The 17773-nt window shown below is 42.8% G+C and overlaps 1 protein-coding gene across 1 annotated transcript; it reads left to right on the top strand.

The window, feature by feature from the left end:
• The first annotated feature begins 10224 nt into the window (after positions 1–10224).
• Positions 10225–16529, top strand: LOC117586560 (zinc transporter 2). The gene is made up of 10 exons (XM_034276724.1): positions 10225–10487; positions 12758–13343; positions 13945–14118; positions 14310–14472; positions 14777–14930; positions 15057–15356; positions 15624–15759; positions 15848–16017; positions 16090–16160; positions 16225–16529. Exons 2-10 carry the CDS (start codon positions 12984–12986, stop codon positions 16332–16334), a joined length of 1638 nt encoding a protein of 545 aa, XP_034132615.1. The 5' UTR covers positions 10225–10487; positions 12758–12983; the 3' UTR covers positions 16335–16529.
• The last annotated feature ends 1244 nt before the right edge of the window (positions 16530–17773 follow it).

Raw genomic sequence — 17773 nt, 5'->3', positions numbered from 1 at the left:
CAGATTGCCCAAAATTGTATGCGCAATTTATGCCAACCAAAAAAAACATTTGTGTGTGTCATTAAAATGCAAAGTTTCTGCAAAATATTTAATCAAACAGCATGCAAGAACAGGGAATACTCTTTGAATAATAGAATATAGAACGCAATAAAAAATGGGACAATTTAAATGTAAAACTGGTCTGTTTAGTTTATGCAAAAATAAATATTCTCATGAAAATGGGCTGTTTACTTAAGTTAAAAACTGAATGAAGAGACTTCGATGCAGCCACTTTGAAGATCAAACTAGGTGTCAAATTTGTGTTACCCACCCACAGAAGAGAGGGCATAAACAGTCGCAAAGTACCACACACGTGAAGAGGTGGACCAGGCCAGGCCGCAGCAACCGCAGCAATGAAAGTTGGTTAGCCACACACCTACACACAGAGATCGAATGACCTCCCAAAGGACTCCAACTTCCCATCCGAACTACAATCAAAAATCTCCACATGGCAAACTCAAATGTGAAAACAGCCACGAACCAAACTCCATTTCGGCAAAGAGAAAATTGAAATTTGAGGTGAACCATTTGCATTTCGGTATTAACTGGGCCACGTTCGGTGCAAAGCAATTAAAATCGCGTTCGAGACACCTTAAGCATCAACAAAACTTTAGTAAAAGAATCCAGAGCCATCAGCTGCGATCCCCAATGGCATTTAGTTTTGTATTAGCCCCATGCCACGAACCGATTTATTCAACGTTTGTTGATGGAGAATGACCTAGCTTTTTGGCCTGCAAGCCATTCAATTTGTCTTAATGCGAAAACCAATTGCATGCCATAAACCAAATCGCAGTGGCGAAAAACAAACTGCACCGCCAAGTAAATGACAATAGCATCTCCACACAAAGCCATATCGTGAAACATGGGCAGGACATTCGATTTGATGACTAACCTTGCGTCGCGACGCACCGGGGCTATGAACATCAAATCAGCATTGAGTATACACTCGTAGCTGTGTTAGACCGATATTTCTTTATGGGTCACATCAACTAGTTACGAGTCATGTATCTATCCACATCCATTTGCCATATTCAAACTCCTCCTCTAGTATGATTATGTGGGGTCGGGGACGCGGACAAGGACGGGGACTGCCCACCATTCTCAATTTATGACCTACTATTTGTGGCCTCGACTTGAACCTGGCTCCGACCCGACACGACCCGTCGCATCCGGGACTGAATCGATTGTTTCGGCAATGGGAGTCGTGAGTATCGGCACATAAATCAAATCAAATGAATTTGATTTGTGCGTAGGAAATTGTCACTAAAAATAAGACGTCATAAATGTAATTTCCTCTGGGTTGTCTCAGGTCGCAGAGGTGCTGGGGTAGGTAGGTATGAGCTGGCTAGTAGGACAAGTCACCTTGTATTTCGAATACTTTCTGACTATAATCCCTATCCATCATATCAAAGATACAAGTTTGAAAGACTGATGTCAACATTTTCTTAAAACACAAAACAATTAAGCACATATTAAATTATATTCCTAACACTGAACCATTGCTGGAACAGGGCGACAAGCGTACTTGTTTATATTTTACTTCAGTCCTCCACTCTTTTTATAGCAACAAACGCTATCGGCTTGTAGGCCCTTTGCATAATGTGGAAAACTTTAACCTGCATTTGCCCAGTGAAGAATCCGAACGTAAAAGCATTGTATTTCGAAACGAGCAAATATTCGCCAATACATTCCTACTTGTGCACTGCCAACGCGAATGCCAAATCTGGTTCTGATTCTCGCATGGCATCAACCGGCGCCAGCTCTCATCTTTACTAGGCGCATTTCCCGGGAAAATTCACACAACTGTGCACAACGAATTATCAAAACGGCTCAGAGACCATGAATGGGACTCACTCAGTCTCGAACTGAAGCACACACTAGCGCACTCGGGCCTGGTAGTTGGAAATCACTAACCGCCGACTCATTTTTAAACGCAATTGATCAACACACAGACACACACACATCACACATGGCACGGTGGAAACAGGGCAGTAGCCAGGACAGGAGCAGACTGGACCGGCAGACGAATAATGAATAAACCATGAGCGTCATCGCCATTTGGCCAAAACAACGACAACAGCATCAGAGCAGCCGCGAACTGGACCAGGACTACACCAGGAGCCTACAGCTGGCCAGAATACAGGCCCGACTCTGATGGCACTCACAGTGCTTAGCATATTTTGCAATGATGGCGGTTTCCAGCCCTTAATGGCCGAGTCACAGTTGCAGGCTGCTGTGGCCAACAGCCCCGAGCCCCGCCTGGCCCAGTCAGCTTATAACACACACACACTCCACCTACGACACCCGCCTCCGGTACACCGGTGAAGCACTAAAAGTCTTAATTATTACAGAAGGTGTACGGGGCACACCAGTGGAAGCCTCACGCACAATGATAATGCAGGTGTTTGCAAGATCTAAAGTTTAAATGTTGAGGGAAATGCTGCACATGTCAGAGAAACTATCAAACAATTGCACGCTCGACTGAGGCAGAATTAAAATTATGTATCGCATTTCGGAATGCATTTTAAGTTGCAACTGCCACTGCATCTGCCTCTTATCAGCAGAGTTGCAGCTTGCCAGAGCACAACAAAGTCAACAGACAAGGGGATGCTGGACGCAGGGGTGTGGCTGCTGGGACTTCGCTCAAAAGAGCAAACAACTTTTTTGGCTTACTTTTAGACAAGCATTTTCTTAGCTTATCCGAGTGGACAGAAACAAGCAACCGAAAAAGAAACAGCATCCACCCCCAAAGAAAATTAATATTAAACGAACAATTCGACAGGAACTTTAACCGGGTAAATGTGAAGAGCAAGATTGACTGAGTGACCATACGTCCGTGGCCTCAACACATCGAGCGAGCTAAAATGCACAATTTCAGGAGTAATGGCAGTCTACATGATATAAGTACTCTAGACTACTCTAAACAACAAATAACAAATTATAGAAAGAGACAACCACAAGAGACAACTCCTATTCGAGCTTGCAGTAGTATACGAGCCATCTGATGGCTTTCAGGTTAGTATACAGATTATAACACCTAATATTTAATATTTTATGTACAACAGAAACTCGATTGTACTCGATTTGATGGGGTCGCCTACATCCAAGCCAATGCAATACATGTATGCCCCAGCACTCTAAAAGCACTACAGGTATACGAGGAACAACAGCAAATCGGGCCAATTTTCGAGACTCGCCCGTGCGAGGGAAGTCGTGCCTGCAGAAGTTGATCGTTAACAGGAAATTTCAGCTTTAGCTCTGCCAGAAAGTTCCAACGCTCCAACTTTGCGCTGCCTTTTATGCGCTGTTATAGTTTATCGTTAAAAAGTTCCCGAACATAGGGAAACTTCTATTGGGACCTATGCAACAGAACCGCTGGCCATTCCATTTCATTCCTCAGAATATGTAAGCCCCCTCAGTCGGTGCACGAGTACTACGCGGGTATTTAGTTCTGATGATGCTCCTGTTTGGTTTCTCCAAAAAAGTTGGACACAACAAAAAGAAGAAAAATACTCGAATCTTCCGGTGCTGAAGTGTTAATAATGCACTAACTGGCTTAGAGAAGCGTACTTTGCAGCCGCAGCCTGGTTTGTCGGAGGAGGTGGAAGGTGGAAGGTGGAAGGTGTTAACGACCCCTAGACGACCTTGACGTCCGCCGCCCGTGTCGTGCATCTATTTCAAATAGATTGAAGCACCGCCTAAATGCGTTCGTGTGCAATTTATAAGAACGTGCTTCATCACACACACACACACACACACACTCCCGGATAGAGGGGGTGCGAGAGCTTCCTTTAGCAAGTTTAGATCTTATCATTCATTCTAACGAGTTCACCTTCATACCTTCCCAGTATGGGATACCCCATCTCAATTTCCCTACATTTTGCAGCTATACCCAGCCCACCCACATGGAGATACACACGACTCTGCTTCTGCAGCATTCTCGCTCGACATTTATCTGTGCCAGGAAAACGTTTAATTAAGTCACTTGAATGCGTAGCCGGTTGTCGTGGCATTTATTCTCAATGATGTTCCTAATGCTGATGACGATGGTAATACTGCCATTGCTGATGGTGATGATGATGATGATGTCAATGCTGATGATGAAACGAGCGATGGAGCGTGCTTGGTACTGGAGCTCGGGGTTGCCTTGTCTCCCTTCGTCTGGTGTGCTGCATGTCACCTGGTGTGACCTTGTCAGCAGCATTTCTTGTGCACAACGTGATTTTCTCTACAGTAAAAGCTCCCTTGGGCGAACACCCACGGCATTGGTGGTCTCCTCCCTCCAAGGGAGCAATATTCAATAGAACTTTCCCTGTACATACTTAATGTGGGTACCTCTCAATTAGTTCCGATTGGGCAAGAAATCGTATAACTGCTGAGCGGGGTACAAGTACATAAGCACATGCCCCACTGTCTGGCATCATTAGCCATACGAGTCAGTCCATCATTTAAGCGAATATATGAAAGTCGAAACAGGAAGAGCTCATTACGTATGTACACTCTTCAAATTAATGGGAAACTACTTTTGCTTGTACAACGACACTTGTTTCAGCATTTATCTGTACTAATGCGTAGGAAAAATAATGAAGAGGCGTGCGTAGAGTTAGTCTAATTATTCGTATCAAAAATCCTCCATAAAACGTTAGGAGATATTAAGGAGCTCCTTTAGGAATCGCGAAATTGAATCAGTTGGCATTGAATCCACTTGAGTGAGACTCCTTCAGCCCTTAATCTTTATACAGAAGGTTAATGCGAGTATCTAGCAGTGCTCGAACCTGGCTGACCTGGCTACTAATCACTCTGCATCATTTTTGGTTTAATTTCGGTCGTTTAATAATTGTTAATTTTTAATTGTTGTACCAGGAGTCGGAGATGGAGCTAATTGACTTCCGTATGGGCGCTTCTTAGTCGTGTTGTTAAACACTCATTATTCATTCAACCGTTTGTTGGTTACTCGACCTCCACTGCAGCTTTTGTTATCTGTATTGTGTATAGTCTTACTTGCTAATACCCACTACCCAGCCCGCCTTCTCTTTCAAATCCCTGACGTCTCATTGTTCACCGCAAAAAGCAAGCAACCACACAGTACACACACTCACTCAGAAAAGTATGCATGCAAGCGAAAGTGAAAATGCTTTTTGTGGCTGGTGCTCTATTTATATAGTAGTATGCTGCTGCACTTATTATTTCTGTGCTTTTGTGAGCCTCTTGTGGCTGCTTCTGCTGCTACTGCAATATTAGTTGATGCTAAGCTGCATCATTATTTATGCCATCAATTCCCTTGATTAATGTGCAACGCTTCTTCTTGCTCTGTCTTCTGTAATTAGTTTATACGCTCTAGGCCAAGGTAAGTTTCTATAATCCCCCAAGGTTAAGTAAATCATACCGATTGGACAGTGTACTGCCTATGGTCTTCTCACATCTCAGGATTAGATACCTATAAACACAGTATACACAGTGTACGCTTTATTTATTTTCTGTCATGGGCCATTTATTTGCTGTCGTTTCCTATGAGGCTGTCTAACCTGATTGTACGGACACATCCTCAAATATACCTCAGTCAACAGCCGAATGCAAATACAAACACATTATGTTTAGACACTGCTACATAATTAAACACACACTCTAACCCACACCCACGTTGGATGAAATACACATAAAAAGTAACCAAAAACCAAGTCACACTCACTTGTATGTGTCAACAGAGAGAGAGAGAGAGAGAGAGTAGTGAGTGTGGTTGTGTTAATATGAGCTCTCTCTCTACCTTGCTCACACTTGTTTGCCTCTGCCGACACTGTGGTGCACACTCGATTACGAGAACCACTAAATTCGATTTGAATTTCCAACGATTTGAACGACTTTCCGGTTAAAGGTCGATGCAGCCTAAAGTACCTAATAAATGCATTTAGCAGAGTAACATAAAACAAATGGCGCGGAGGGAGGTGGAGGTGGAAAGGTCGTTCAGCAAGTCAATTTGTCAATTTTAAAACAAAGTAAAGCGGCAAAAAAGCTAAAAAATAAAGAAAGCAACGCTTCAGGCGAGTGATCCGACAATTTATTACCCAGTACGCTAGACCGCAGGGAGTTCCAAGTGCAAGACCAACTGATGTTTCGAAAGCAACTATTTTTAATATGTGATGAGCAATTACGTAAGCCCAGCTACTTTTTTTTCGCAAAACCATGGTAACAATTCGTCTCGGGATTACTCCTAAGCATGTAATATAAAAGAATGCACTAAATAGGTCCATAGCGACTGTCACATACATTTCCATTGACGCAATATACTCTAGTAGACTATAAGTATTGTATGCATAACAAATGGTACAAAAAAATGTGATTGAGACAGAGAGGGGTATACAAAATATACGACCATTGAGAAAAAGTTCAAAACAAACACAGTACACAAGTGTATGTGTGTCTGTTTGCAGAGCCTTGTATGTGACAATCTGTAAAATTCGACGTGCCAAACGCCCACAAACGCACACAAACAATCAACAATCGCAGCAGAAAGACAGACAGAGAGACGGGGGCAGTCATTCAGGCACAGCACACCCCCTCACCATCCCTTCCCAAACTCACTTATGTATTCACTCACTCACTCACTCAGTCACGCAGTCAACCATGGGGTCGGCGGAGTCTGAGTTCGAGTGGCATTTCCGCCGAAAGCAAAATCAAAGTTAAGCACTCAATTTTCAATTAAGCTCGAAAAATGCATACTCATATACACACACACACACACACACATAAGCAAAAGCTACCCTCGTCCGATGGCTCTGTGGAAAAGCGACCAGAAAAATGCCATCAAATTGCTACCAGTGGTAGCAATGGATTCCCTGCCAGCCTTATCAACAGAAATTCCCAAGGATTCTCTACCCATTTGAAGGGTAACTCACTTGGGAGGAGAGTAATACACAAATACACTGAACCAATTTGATTTTATTGAACTTTAACAAAATGTGGTGCTTTTTTTTGTCTAAAATAAAATCTGTTTATTTTTTGTTGGATCGATGGGATAGTGGGATAGTAATCCAATAAAAACCACCGATCAATATACAGACGATTATAAAGTTAGACATCTCTTCTAGCTCACTTTTAAGATCATCTCCACACAGAGGATTTCGAATTCGTTCAGAGGTTTCACTGTCTAGCTGGACAGCAAATCAAAGAAGAGCACACATACTGACTTTCGAGGGATGGCCTCAAATTCATTCAAATGCCTAAGGCAGTTTGTGTTAAATTCACTTTGCCTGTCACCTGCCCGTCCCAGGGTGCGCACCTCCACAGGCGCCCAGACTCCCCGCAGTAATGGACCGGGGCCAACACATGATACGTACATAGAGATGTGTTTCACCTTCGAGTTATTCTACGTTTTTTGCTGGTAAAGTGGCTTCTTATTTTCGTTCGTTACGCGGCTGGATGATGTTTCCGTTTGTCTATGACCCGATGGAACGGGAGACAACGTTGCTAGTGTTGGGCAGGGTGGCAACGTCATGCCGGAGGCGTAATCTGTTTGCTCTCCTAATTATACGTGGTAAATGGGGGTGTGCCACTGAGCTGATGGCATTTTCTCATGCGATTAGGTTCAGAAGTTAAATGTTTAATGTTTAATCTGTGCCTCATGTTTGTCTGTTATCATTAACCTGCCGCTATACACAAATTATTGCCTGGCAACTGATTGTCGAGCCCACCCACTCACGGGGAGGCTCTAAGGCAGAGGCAGAGCCGAAGGAGCAAAAGAGCTGAGGTAAAAATGTCAGACAGCCCACAAACAAACGCAATCAACAACATCATCAATGCCAGCTAGGCGTCAATAGTTCCAAGGGAAAATCGAGCAAAAGAGGAGGATGTACTTGACAGACAGGCAGACAGACATGAAATGGGTGGCAACGTAGGGAGCGTTTGCATAAGATATTTGACTTGTCTAAGAAACCCGTCAGACACGCTGACAGACACTTCCACCTACAGCTTTAGCTCCAGCTCCTGCTGCTCCTATCCACCTCCTCATCAATGCCATTCCAATGGGGCGTATACGCAACAGCGCTGACTCGTGTTTACAGCGTACCCGAATAGCCTTTCTAATGCCTAAGGAATTCCTAGAAAATTTAATTTATTTTTGGAATTTTTTTTTCTCTGCTTCAAAACGCTACTGCTCCTGCGGTTTATCTTTGAAAACAGGCTGTGACAGACGCATACAAGCTGTGACAAAGTGAGACAGGCAGGTAGGCAAACATGCATACAGACCAACAGACGGACAGACAGACAGGAACAAATAGACAGACAGACACACAGACAGACAGACAAACCACACATTGCCATATCTTGTGGTGGTACACCCTGGTGGGACCGCCAGGGTTATTGTACTTTTCGTGTTCAAAAATTTCGATAAGTAGCAATTTTCAAGTTATGCCTATTTCTTCCTCCCGGCAACCTAATACCCCAAAACTGAGAGCACTTGAGCACCCAGGGGCAGGACTCGGAAGGCTGGAATAGGGAATTTAAGCTGTTCAGCTATTAATTGAAATCTTATCTTTTCTGTGGTATTTACGTAAAATGTTGGGCCCAAAATAAGCCATTGGGGAGGCCGTAAAATGTTTTTCGGAGATACAATTCCGTTGCTTAAGTGAAAATATCAGTTACAAAAGAGGGAAAGAGATCAAAAGTAAACGCTATCCGTGAGCATGTATCCGTACTTTTTAACGGATACTTGATATTTAAATGGAAAGGATATTTTAACGTATTCAACCTCAATAATTTAATCTGTGGAAATTTCTTAGCCACTTTAAAGGAACATTAAATAAATAATTCCCTTGAACTTCTCTCCTTTATTTTATATTTTCTAATTCATTACATTTTAATGTTAGTCTCTTTTTTTACCATGACTAGCAGAAATAAGTCAATAAATTTTGTGCTCCGAATAGGAAATTAGTCTCGAGTTCAACCAAATTTATTCAATAAAGAATTTTAATTGCTCTCTAATTGTTGGTCTCTGGCTTATCTGTTGATTCATTTGACATGCATCATACACGTACATTTATACATACATACATATGTATGTACATATCTGAACATGCACTTGTACTGTTTTTCACATCATTCTCATCTCTGTAACCCGAACGATTGCATTTAGATTAGTTTTATAAACATTTGTATTTATTTACATATGTACATATTTATATGTACAAATACTCTTAGTTTTTTGCACAAACAATATTCTGGTCTATTACAAAAGAAACGTTCATCTTTCCCGTTCGGTCAGTTTTTGCTTTGTTTTTCGACATTTGAAAGTTTTTCAATAAATGGGTGTTTGTTTACTTACCGATCAGCAACAATAAACACTTTTCCGAGCTAACGCCAACACGAGACGAATAAATCAAACAAAATAATTGTTTAAAAGTGACAAAGGCAGACTGGGAACTGATCTTCTCAGCCTCATGGGAGGCCCCAACGGAGAGTCACTCGAAGTGGGGCGAAAGCACTCAAACAGCGAGCATGAAGCAACTATAAAGGAGGGCCCGTCGGCTTTTTTGAGGAAAACGTAGCAATGCTGTCAATAAGTGCGAGTAGACGGGGCTCTCGCTGTAAGTGTGAGCGAAACGACAATGGAGTGAGCGCCTCAAGCACTGAGCTCAGAGGAAAATGACCCGAGGAACGCTGCCGACGACGGGCCCTCCTTTATAGTTGCTTCATGACAGCGAGCAGAACAAAGGTGTTTTATCATAAGGTGGAAACTCTCCCACAGTTCTCTCCGACTAAAGTGTGTTTATTTTATTAAGGGATGTTGTTATATTTACGATGGGTACTATTCGCACTGCGTTAAAATCAAACCAAAAACTACTTATTATATAAAATTTAAAACAATTCTTTAAAAAAAATTCCACAAAATAAAGTTCTTTGCTTTGTTTACACGAAACATGTTACATTTTATATAATTTTCTAATATTATACAATTCTCTCAGAGTGACGGAAAAGGAAAACGATCACCCTGAATAAATACCCCTTGGCGCAGAACATTAGTCGAGCACCTCTCAGCGATTATCATTTTGGAGGCAATCAGAAAGCCCCCAACGCTCTCTTTTTAGTAGCTAAAGCTCTTTATCTTTCGCTCTCTCCCTCTCTCTGCCTGTGTCTCTGTGCATGGGCTAACTGTAGTCGGCTGCGTCGTCGTTGTCCGTTGTCTCTGATTATTTGAACTTCACGCGTCGCTGACAACGTGCGCGTTTTCTGGCGGTGAGAAATGCTGCTACTTGCGATCGTAAATTATTCAACTAAAAAGAGTTTGACGGGCTTCGAAGGAAACGCAATCAACAAGTTATCTAAAAATCGCTGTCAATGTGAATTGCAAAGTGCAGAGTGTAAATTTCCCTAGTTCTCAGCTAGTGACAAGTGCTATTCTCAGCTGACAAACAACTTTAATTTTGAAAACCCACGAAAACAAAGCCGACACAACTGTAAATATCATTCGTCATTTCATTGTGTTTACATAAGTAATCAGCAAAATTTCGAGGGCTGCGAATTAGAAAACGAAACGAAAAATGCAGTGAATAGAATAACAAACATCATGAAGTGGAATATCTGAATTACGCTTATTTAGGCTTTGGGTTCGTTCACTCCCTTGCCCTTGATTGCTGTTTCGCTCTCTCCGTTTCGCTACACTCTTTCTGACTCAGCAGCCGGCTTCACGTGCTGGCAGACAACACCAGCAACAAGAAACTAAATCGAACTTTGAGGGCCGAGTCTTTGCATACCCTTGCGGATTGCTCTTTTCCATGAGCTGAATTTGCTGACTGCATTGTCTACAGAAGCAAAGATTTTCTCACCAGACCAAAAAAATACAGATGTTAATTGTATTTTCGAAAAATACTTTATGCACTGTGTCACATACATATTGTCAAAGTTAGTTTACCCTCTGCCAGGGTATAACAAAAACAGAGTGCAAGCACCATCTGCAGCAGATGCAAAGAGAGCGCTAATCACGCTCATTACGCACTCGGAGAGTCAAACCTGTTAATGCACGTTCTCTCTTCTATTAGTCGCTGGGATTTTTGTGCTTTTCTTTTGGTATTTTGCATTTTTTATTGCAATTACCGCTAGCACAGAGCCGAGGCAGTGTGGGAGAAGTTCATGCAAATTCGATTTGGTCAGCTCTTTCCCCCAACAGCCATGATATAGGTTTATATTTCCTATTTCTCTGATACTAAAAATAACAATGGAAAATATGCCAAGAGCATTAGAAGCCCCCACGAGCACGTTCGGCTCTCAGTTCGTCCCTGCCTGCCCCATAAATAAAATGTTATAAATGGAAATTAAATGAAACCTAAATAGGAATGAAAACACGAACAAATCAAAGAGCAACTGTCAACAATAAATTCATTTCGAAATCTGCTTTTCAAGGCCTGCAAGGTTGGGTGGCATGGGAGAAAGTAAGAGAGTGCTCCGGTACTCCAGACGCACGTATTTTTTATCAATACTCAATGGGAATTAGTCTGAACAGTATTCTAGTACTGTCTACGATATAATAACGCATTGATTATTTCTTATGAGAGCATGTACATACACATATGTATGTACATAAATGAGTAACCAGTACATTGAAATCTCTTTTGTGGGAGAAGTGAGTCCAACAGAGCTTGCAAAAGCATTCCGAAGGAAAACTCCAGCCGGTAGACTTAATTGCCACAATTGTCGTGAGTCTTATCAAACTGAAAAGAAAGCGATATTGAATTCCAACAGATCATCAGCCCAAGATACCCCTCTCGTCGCTGATTAGATCTATCAAGGCTTATCTTATCGTGTAGGTTTATCGAGAGACGCCAGGCAAATACGTCCACACACATACTATACTTCTGCATGTACATGTCAATATATGTACATATGTATGTATGTTTGTACATATGTATTCTGCAAGTGCCAGCACCTCAATAAAATTGTGCCTCCACTCTAGCCTACTCTGGAAAAAGTTTTTTCACTCTCGGGAAAAACTGTCTCTTAGACGACTGGAAGTTCGGGATAGGAAGTAGAGTGGAGTTGAACCATGTTTTACTATGTGTGTGTCCGTGTATCTGTGAAGTGGGCACCAACGGCACCAGCAACGCTGTTGCCGCATTGACAACCCCAATGTTGGAAACGTATGGCTTATCGCAACTTAAGTGCCCCAAGGCAGTGGAGCAACAAATGTGTGCGACCACATACTCGTTCATAAAAGAAGCAAAACGATAAAAAATTGAATCAGCAGCAGCAATAAGAGGCCCAGAAACATAACCGCTACACACACTCTAACAACCAATTATCGCTGATAAAAATTCAAACAAAGGTTGTAAAGAAACTGTCAGCGAATCGACTCATGTGCACATTATCACACGATGCCACCGAAGGGCCCAGATATTATGTTGCTTTTTTAAGTAGTTCACTCCCTGGAGTTCGGAACAAGTAAACTAGGTTACAGGCAATGTACATATAATAATCCCCGAGTATACAGAAGAACATGCAATACATATTCCTAAAGAACTTATTCTTTAAAAGTAGTTCTTTCCAGAGATCTTATTCAATGATATTTTAATTGAATGCTTCCCACGGATCATTTCCAGCAAGACATTGCTGTAGGTCTACTTTTGAGGTTCCTATCCTAGAAAAGGAAACCCAAAGACAACCTGAGTAGGCCGTAAAGTTTCTAGGCATATTTCATTGAATCATACATTTAAACATTAAAACATTTCCACAGGATATGAGCTGGGAGCGGCGCCAATGTACGAAGTAGAAGTAGATTGATTTCATTTGACAGATGCCGGGGCGTAGTACGCACACTAATTATGATAAATGTGTTGCTCACATTGTGTTAACTAAACAAAGGCTGATACAGATACATGAACACGCACAACACACATACACACAGAAAATACTAACAAAGAGCACCGCAAAACCAAAACCAAAGACCAAAGACCGAGACCATGTCAAAATATCAAAAGCTCGACAGCGCCCAGGCCCCCACGTCAAATGAAGATGATTACGATGAGAGTTTCTCGCTTTACTTTGATGGTAATCAGCCTCAGTCGGGTGCAGAGCAGGAGCTTCATGACTTCAGACAGCCTGCCAGGGGAGCCTCTCATCTGACCAATCATAGTCCCAAATACCAACAACACCATCCCCACCACCAGCAACAGCACCAGCACCACCACCTCAACAACAACAATAGCCTCGAAAGCAGCCATCGAGTGGCAGGAATAGGAAGTAAAGCTATCCGGGATCTGGACGAGCAGACGTGGGAAGTGCCGCTGCTGGGCAGCAGCGAAGGAAGTGCCAGCAATCTGGTGAGCAACACTTAATTGTTAATAATTAAAGCAGTAACCGAAAGAGCAGTTAGGCGCCCTCTGTGGTATGCAACGAAAGTGCTCCATGCCCTCTTTATATGCATAGATACAAAGGCAGAGATACAGATACTCAAACTCGCGTACAGCTGGGATCACCATTATAGCTACAGATTTTTGCGTGGCATACAATTTTTTAGCACAAGTCGCAATCGAATCTCTTTTCTTCATAAGTTCACACATTTGATTGCAAAGGAATTTAAGATTGAAATTAGTTTGAATAATATATTCAACTTTTTTTCGCTGATCTTCCTTAAACTTGAGGATTGATTATAATTGATTTTAATTAATGAAATAATATTCATTTGACAGTCTAGACATGTCCCATAGGGAAAGGATTGTGGAAAATTCGAATTCAGTGTGTCTTATTTTACATACATGCATCCAGATGTACATACATTTGTGTGTATGCATGCACATGGTACATATATAGCTATATAGGATCCCATGTACATATATGGGGTATCTTGCTCCACTAATTTGTAGACCGCACCTGTAGACACACACGTTCATATTTATAAGCAATTTGCGCGGTCACTTGCAGCACTCGGAGCACGAGCATGACACTGCAGCGCGAATGGAATTTGAGATGGAGATGGGGGCGGACAGGGAATGCCGCAGCTCCCAGCCGGGATTTGGGGCGAACCTAAAGAGCAAATCGGCACAGGAGGCCAAATTTAAAATTCTGCTCGCAATTTCTCTCTGCTGCATATTCATGGTGAGTGCTCGGACGCGGACACGGACACGGACACGGACACGGACACGGACATCGTTACGCACATACAAATACCTCCTTTGGCTTGTGTGCGGGAGTGCCCATTGTTGATTTAATTATGATAAATTTCATTCCCCACGACAACATCAACTACGATGCTCCACGATAACCACACTTGATGGCAATGACCGCAGATCATTGAATTCCTTGGCGGGTACGTGGCCGGAAGCCTGGCCATTATGACCGATGCCGCCCATTTGGCAACTGATTGTATTAGTTTCGTCATCGGACTGGTTGCAATTTGGTTGGGCAGTCGACCGCCGGACGAGCGCATGTCCTTTGGATACAAACGCTATGGTAAGTACCCAATAAGGGTCGACACTATGCTAATGAGTGGACAACTTGTTGTCGGATTGTTGTTGCCGCACAGACACAGGTGCAGTCGCGTGGTGAGCCAGACCCACCCATTTAATCCTTCAGAAATCCTCTGCTGTCATTGGAGACCCTTCACCTAAGCTGGTTGACGGTTTGAAGTATGGCCCACAATAATTGCATTTATGTCAAATCCATCTGCCTGCCATTGGACCAAGCCCCAACTGTGCGCGAACCTGGCCAGTTCTCAACACCATTTTCATGATGATTCACTATTCTCGATTTTCAGAAGTTATCGGTGCCCTGGCCTCCATCCTGGGCATCTGGCTACTGACTGGCATACTCGTTGTGGTTGCCATTCAACGGATCTATTCCCAGGACTTTGAGCTGGATGTGAATGTAATGATGGCCATATCAGGGATTGGCATTGCCATCAATATTGTGTGAGTTGTTTAAAGGAACAGTTAACAGTTATGTTCGTATTAATCAGCAAGTCAATAACTAAGAACCTTATGCTGCGTTCTCCCCTAAAATTACACTTTAATTTGTTACCATCGACGTATTTCCAGCATGATGTTCGTTTTGCATGGGTCCTGGTTGGGCATAGGCGGCCATGGACATAGTCACGGACACGGCCATGGGCACGGGCACGGACATGGGCATAGCAACAGCCACAGCCACTCCGACTCCAGCTCCAACTCCCATTCGGGTTCCTACGCGCTCATTGCCGCAGGCAGCGAAAGCTCTTTGATGGCGACGACAGCCACCGATTCGAGAGCAACAATTCCAAATGGCCATAATGTGGCTATATCAAATGGCTCGAAGCCATTCGAGCGCATCGGGACAGGGGAGAGGCCTAAGCATGAAGGGTAAATATTGATTTAAATGGCATTCACTTTCTGAAACTGCAAGCGCAACTGAAACTGCAACTGCAACAGCAACAGCAATTGGCCAGCGGTGTTTGAATTCGAGTTAGCAATAACATTCGTGGTTGATGGGGATGAACCTTTTCCGGACAGTGCGGTTTGCTGCCAATTGTTTGTTTTATTGCAAGTGATTCCAATTTAATTCAGTTGACAGCTGCTGTAATTGAAACTGCCTTAACTCTAATACGATTCGCATTCGCATACCAACAGCCAAGAGATGAACCCTCCTCCGCAGGCCTTGGTCATCGAGGAGAACCTGAACCTGCGAGCGGCGATGATTCATGTGATTGGCGATCTGGTGCAGAGCATTGGCGTCTTTCTGGCCGCCGTCCTAATCAAATTCCGCGTGAGTTCTTGCCCCCTGTCTAGACGACAAGTCAATTAATGCACACGCCTAGACTGTTCTCTACTAATTCAATTTGCGACCCGTGCAGCCCGGCGCCAAGTATGCGGATCCACTGTGCACGCTACTTTTCTCAGTGATTGTGATTCTGACGACGGTGCCGCTTTTCCGGGAGTCAGTCGCCATCCTGCTCGACGCAGTGCCACATACCATATCTCTGCGCACTCTGCAGCGGGAGCTAGCCAGCATCGAGGGAGTGAGGTGAGTGTCCTGGGAGCAGGAGAAGAACGATAGCGGCATATCATTTACTCTTGGCTTATCCACCCTTCACAGATCGGTGCATCATCTGAATGTGTGGCAGCACACCGCAGAGCACCGGATACTCATGGTGCATCTTGTCACAGGTAAGTCTGCCCCCAAACGCTAGGACAACCCCACCTGATTCAATTTCCCACACATCCTTTGCAGAGGCAAGGAGCAACAGCGAGGACATCCTGCAGTTGGCCACGCAACTTGTCGGCGGTCCCGAGTACCACATGAAGCATGCTACAATCCAAATCGAACGTCTGACTGCCTAGTTTAACAGAAAATTTTGCGATTCGCGTGCCTAGGTTATAGCTACAATTTTATGAACCACCAAAGTCTCAGTGCCACATTATCGAAGGCATTTTGTGATTTCACCCACTCGTGTATTAAGTTTTATTTTATGTATAGCGTATCACCTTTGAGAACTGTGTTTTAATGGCCTCCAGATAAAACATTTTATTAATTTATTTTCTTTTTTTCGCCCCACGGCAGAGGCAGAACAAGACATTTTGCAATACAATACTTGAGTAACATAATTGTGCTGACAATTTATACAATAATGCTCTAAAAGGGATTGGAAAGCCGTTTGTTCTTAAGAACTTTCCAGTTCCAGCTTCCAATTAAATGTTGAATGTGTGTGCTTCTGCCATGCATAAGAAACAATCGATGAATGTCTGCCTCATGGGGCACAGTGCTCCCATTAAAGCTCTGTTCGTAAGCCAAATTTCATGTTTTATTGTTTAATGTTGGACCAGTCGGAAGGCACAAGCTCTGTAAAATGTTGAAGGGGAAAATAATTGAAATTTCTCTGAGGCTGAGTGTGGTTAAAATTTGAGTTACGTGCAAGTAAGTATGAAGAGCAACTCGACGAAATATGAAATGAAATTAAAACAACCCGCTTTTATACACGCGTGGTGGCAAGGCCAAGTCAGTCCTACGTGGACTCTGTGCTCGTAATTAATTAGAACTTGCTGCATCAGCAGATGGAAAGTCTGCGCATGTTTAGCCTCCTATTTGGCTGTCTAATTGATTCCTTATCTGTTGCTTTCGTTTTAATTAGAAAGCAGCAACATCAAAGGCAGCGGGAGAAATTATTAGGTAATCAAATTGGTTGGAACTCGTACAGGGATTTACAGGGCGTCTACTCAATGAAGTAACGAAATTCAATGTTAATTTACTGCTGCAACCGATTAGGGTCATAAAGTCAGCAACTGTTATATGCATAAACTCATACTCATAATAATGGTAAGGTCTGATTTATGCGAGTATGATTAATTTGGAATAACATTTTAGCTTGTTTGTACACTCGATATTTATTTATGCATGTAAATACATACATACTCGTATACCTACATAAGTATGTATGTATATACAATAATTACCTTGGCTACTAATTGTTGTTTTAATAATTCATTTGCTTAGTGGCCAGCTCACAGAAATGCACAACATTTGTCGCATGCGAGTCTGGCCATAATTCATACAAACATTCACATACATATGAACGTAAGTATGTATCGGACAAGCATACAAATCCGATTAGAATATCGCTTGCCAATAAACACCCACGCACACATGGACCATGTACATACTCCCCAATTGGATTTCAGTGAACCGGAAATGAGCAAATCAAGCACACTGAGAGGAAGCAAGAGAGAGATGGAGAAGGGGAAAGAGCTAACCAGAAAATATCGCATAACTACTTATACTACTA

The sequence above is a fragment of the Drosophila guanche genome, unplaced genomic scaffold (genome assembly GCF_900245975.1).
Source record: "Drosophila guanche unplaced genomic scaffold, DGUA_6, whole genome shotgun sequence".
Lineage (NCBI taxonomy): Eukaryota > Metazoa > Arthropoda > Insecta > Diptera > Drosophilidae > Drosophila > Drosophila guanche.
The sequence above is the reverse complement of the archived record's forward strand: the minus strand, read 5'-3'. Positions and strand labels throughout refer to the sequence as shown.

What these genes read in the sequence shown, in the direction of transcription:
- LOC117586560 (XM_034276724.1), top strand. Translation starts at nt 12,984, where the DNA reads ATGTCAAAATATCAAAAGCTCGACAGCGCCCAGGCCCCCACGTCAAAT. An exon ending in AAGGAAGTGCCAGCAATCTG is followed by an intron (nt 13,344 to 13,944) that starts GTGAGCAACACT and finishes GGTCACTTGCAG; the next exon opens with CACTCGGAGCACGAGCATGA. An exon ending in GCCAGCATCGAGGGAGTGAG is followed by an intron (nt 16,018 to 16,089) that starts GTGAGTGTCCTG and finishes CACCCTTCACAG; the next exon opens with ATCGGTGCATCATCTGAATG.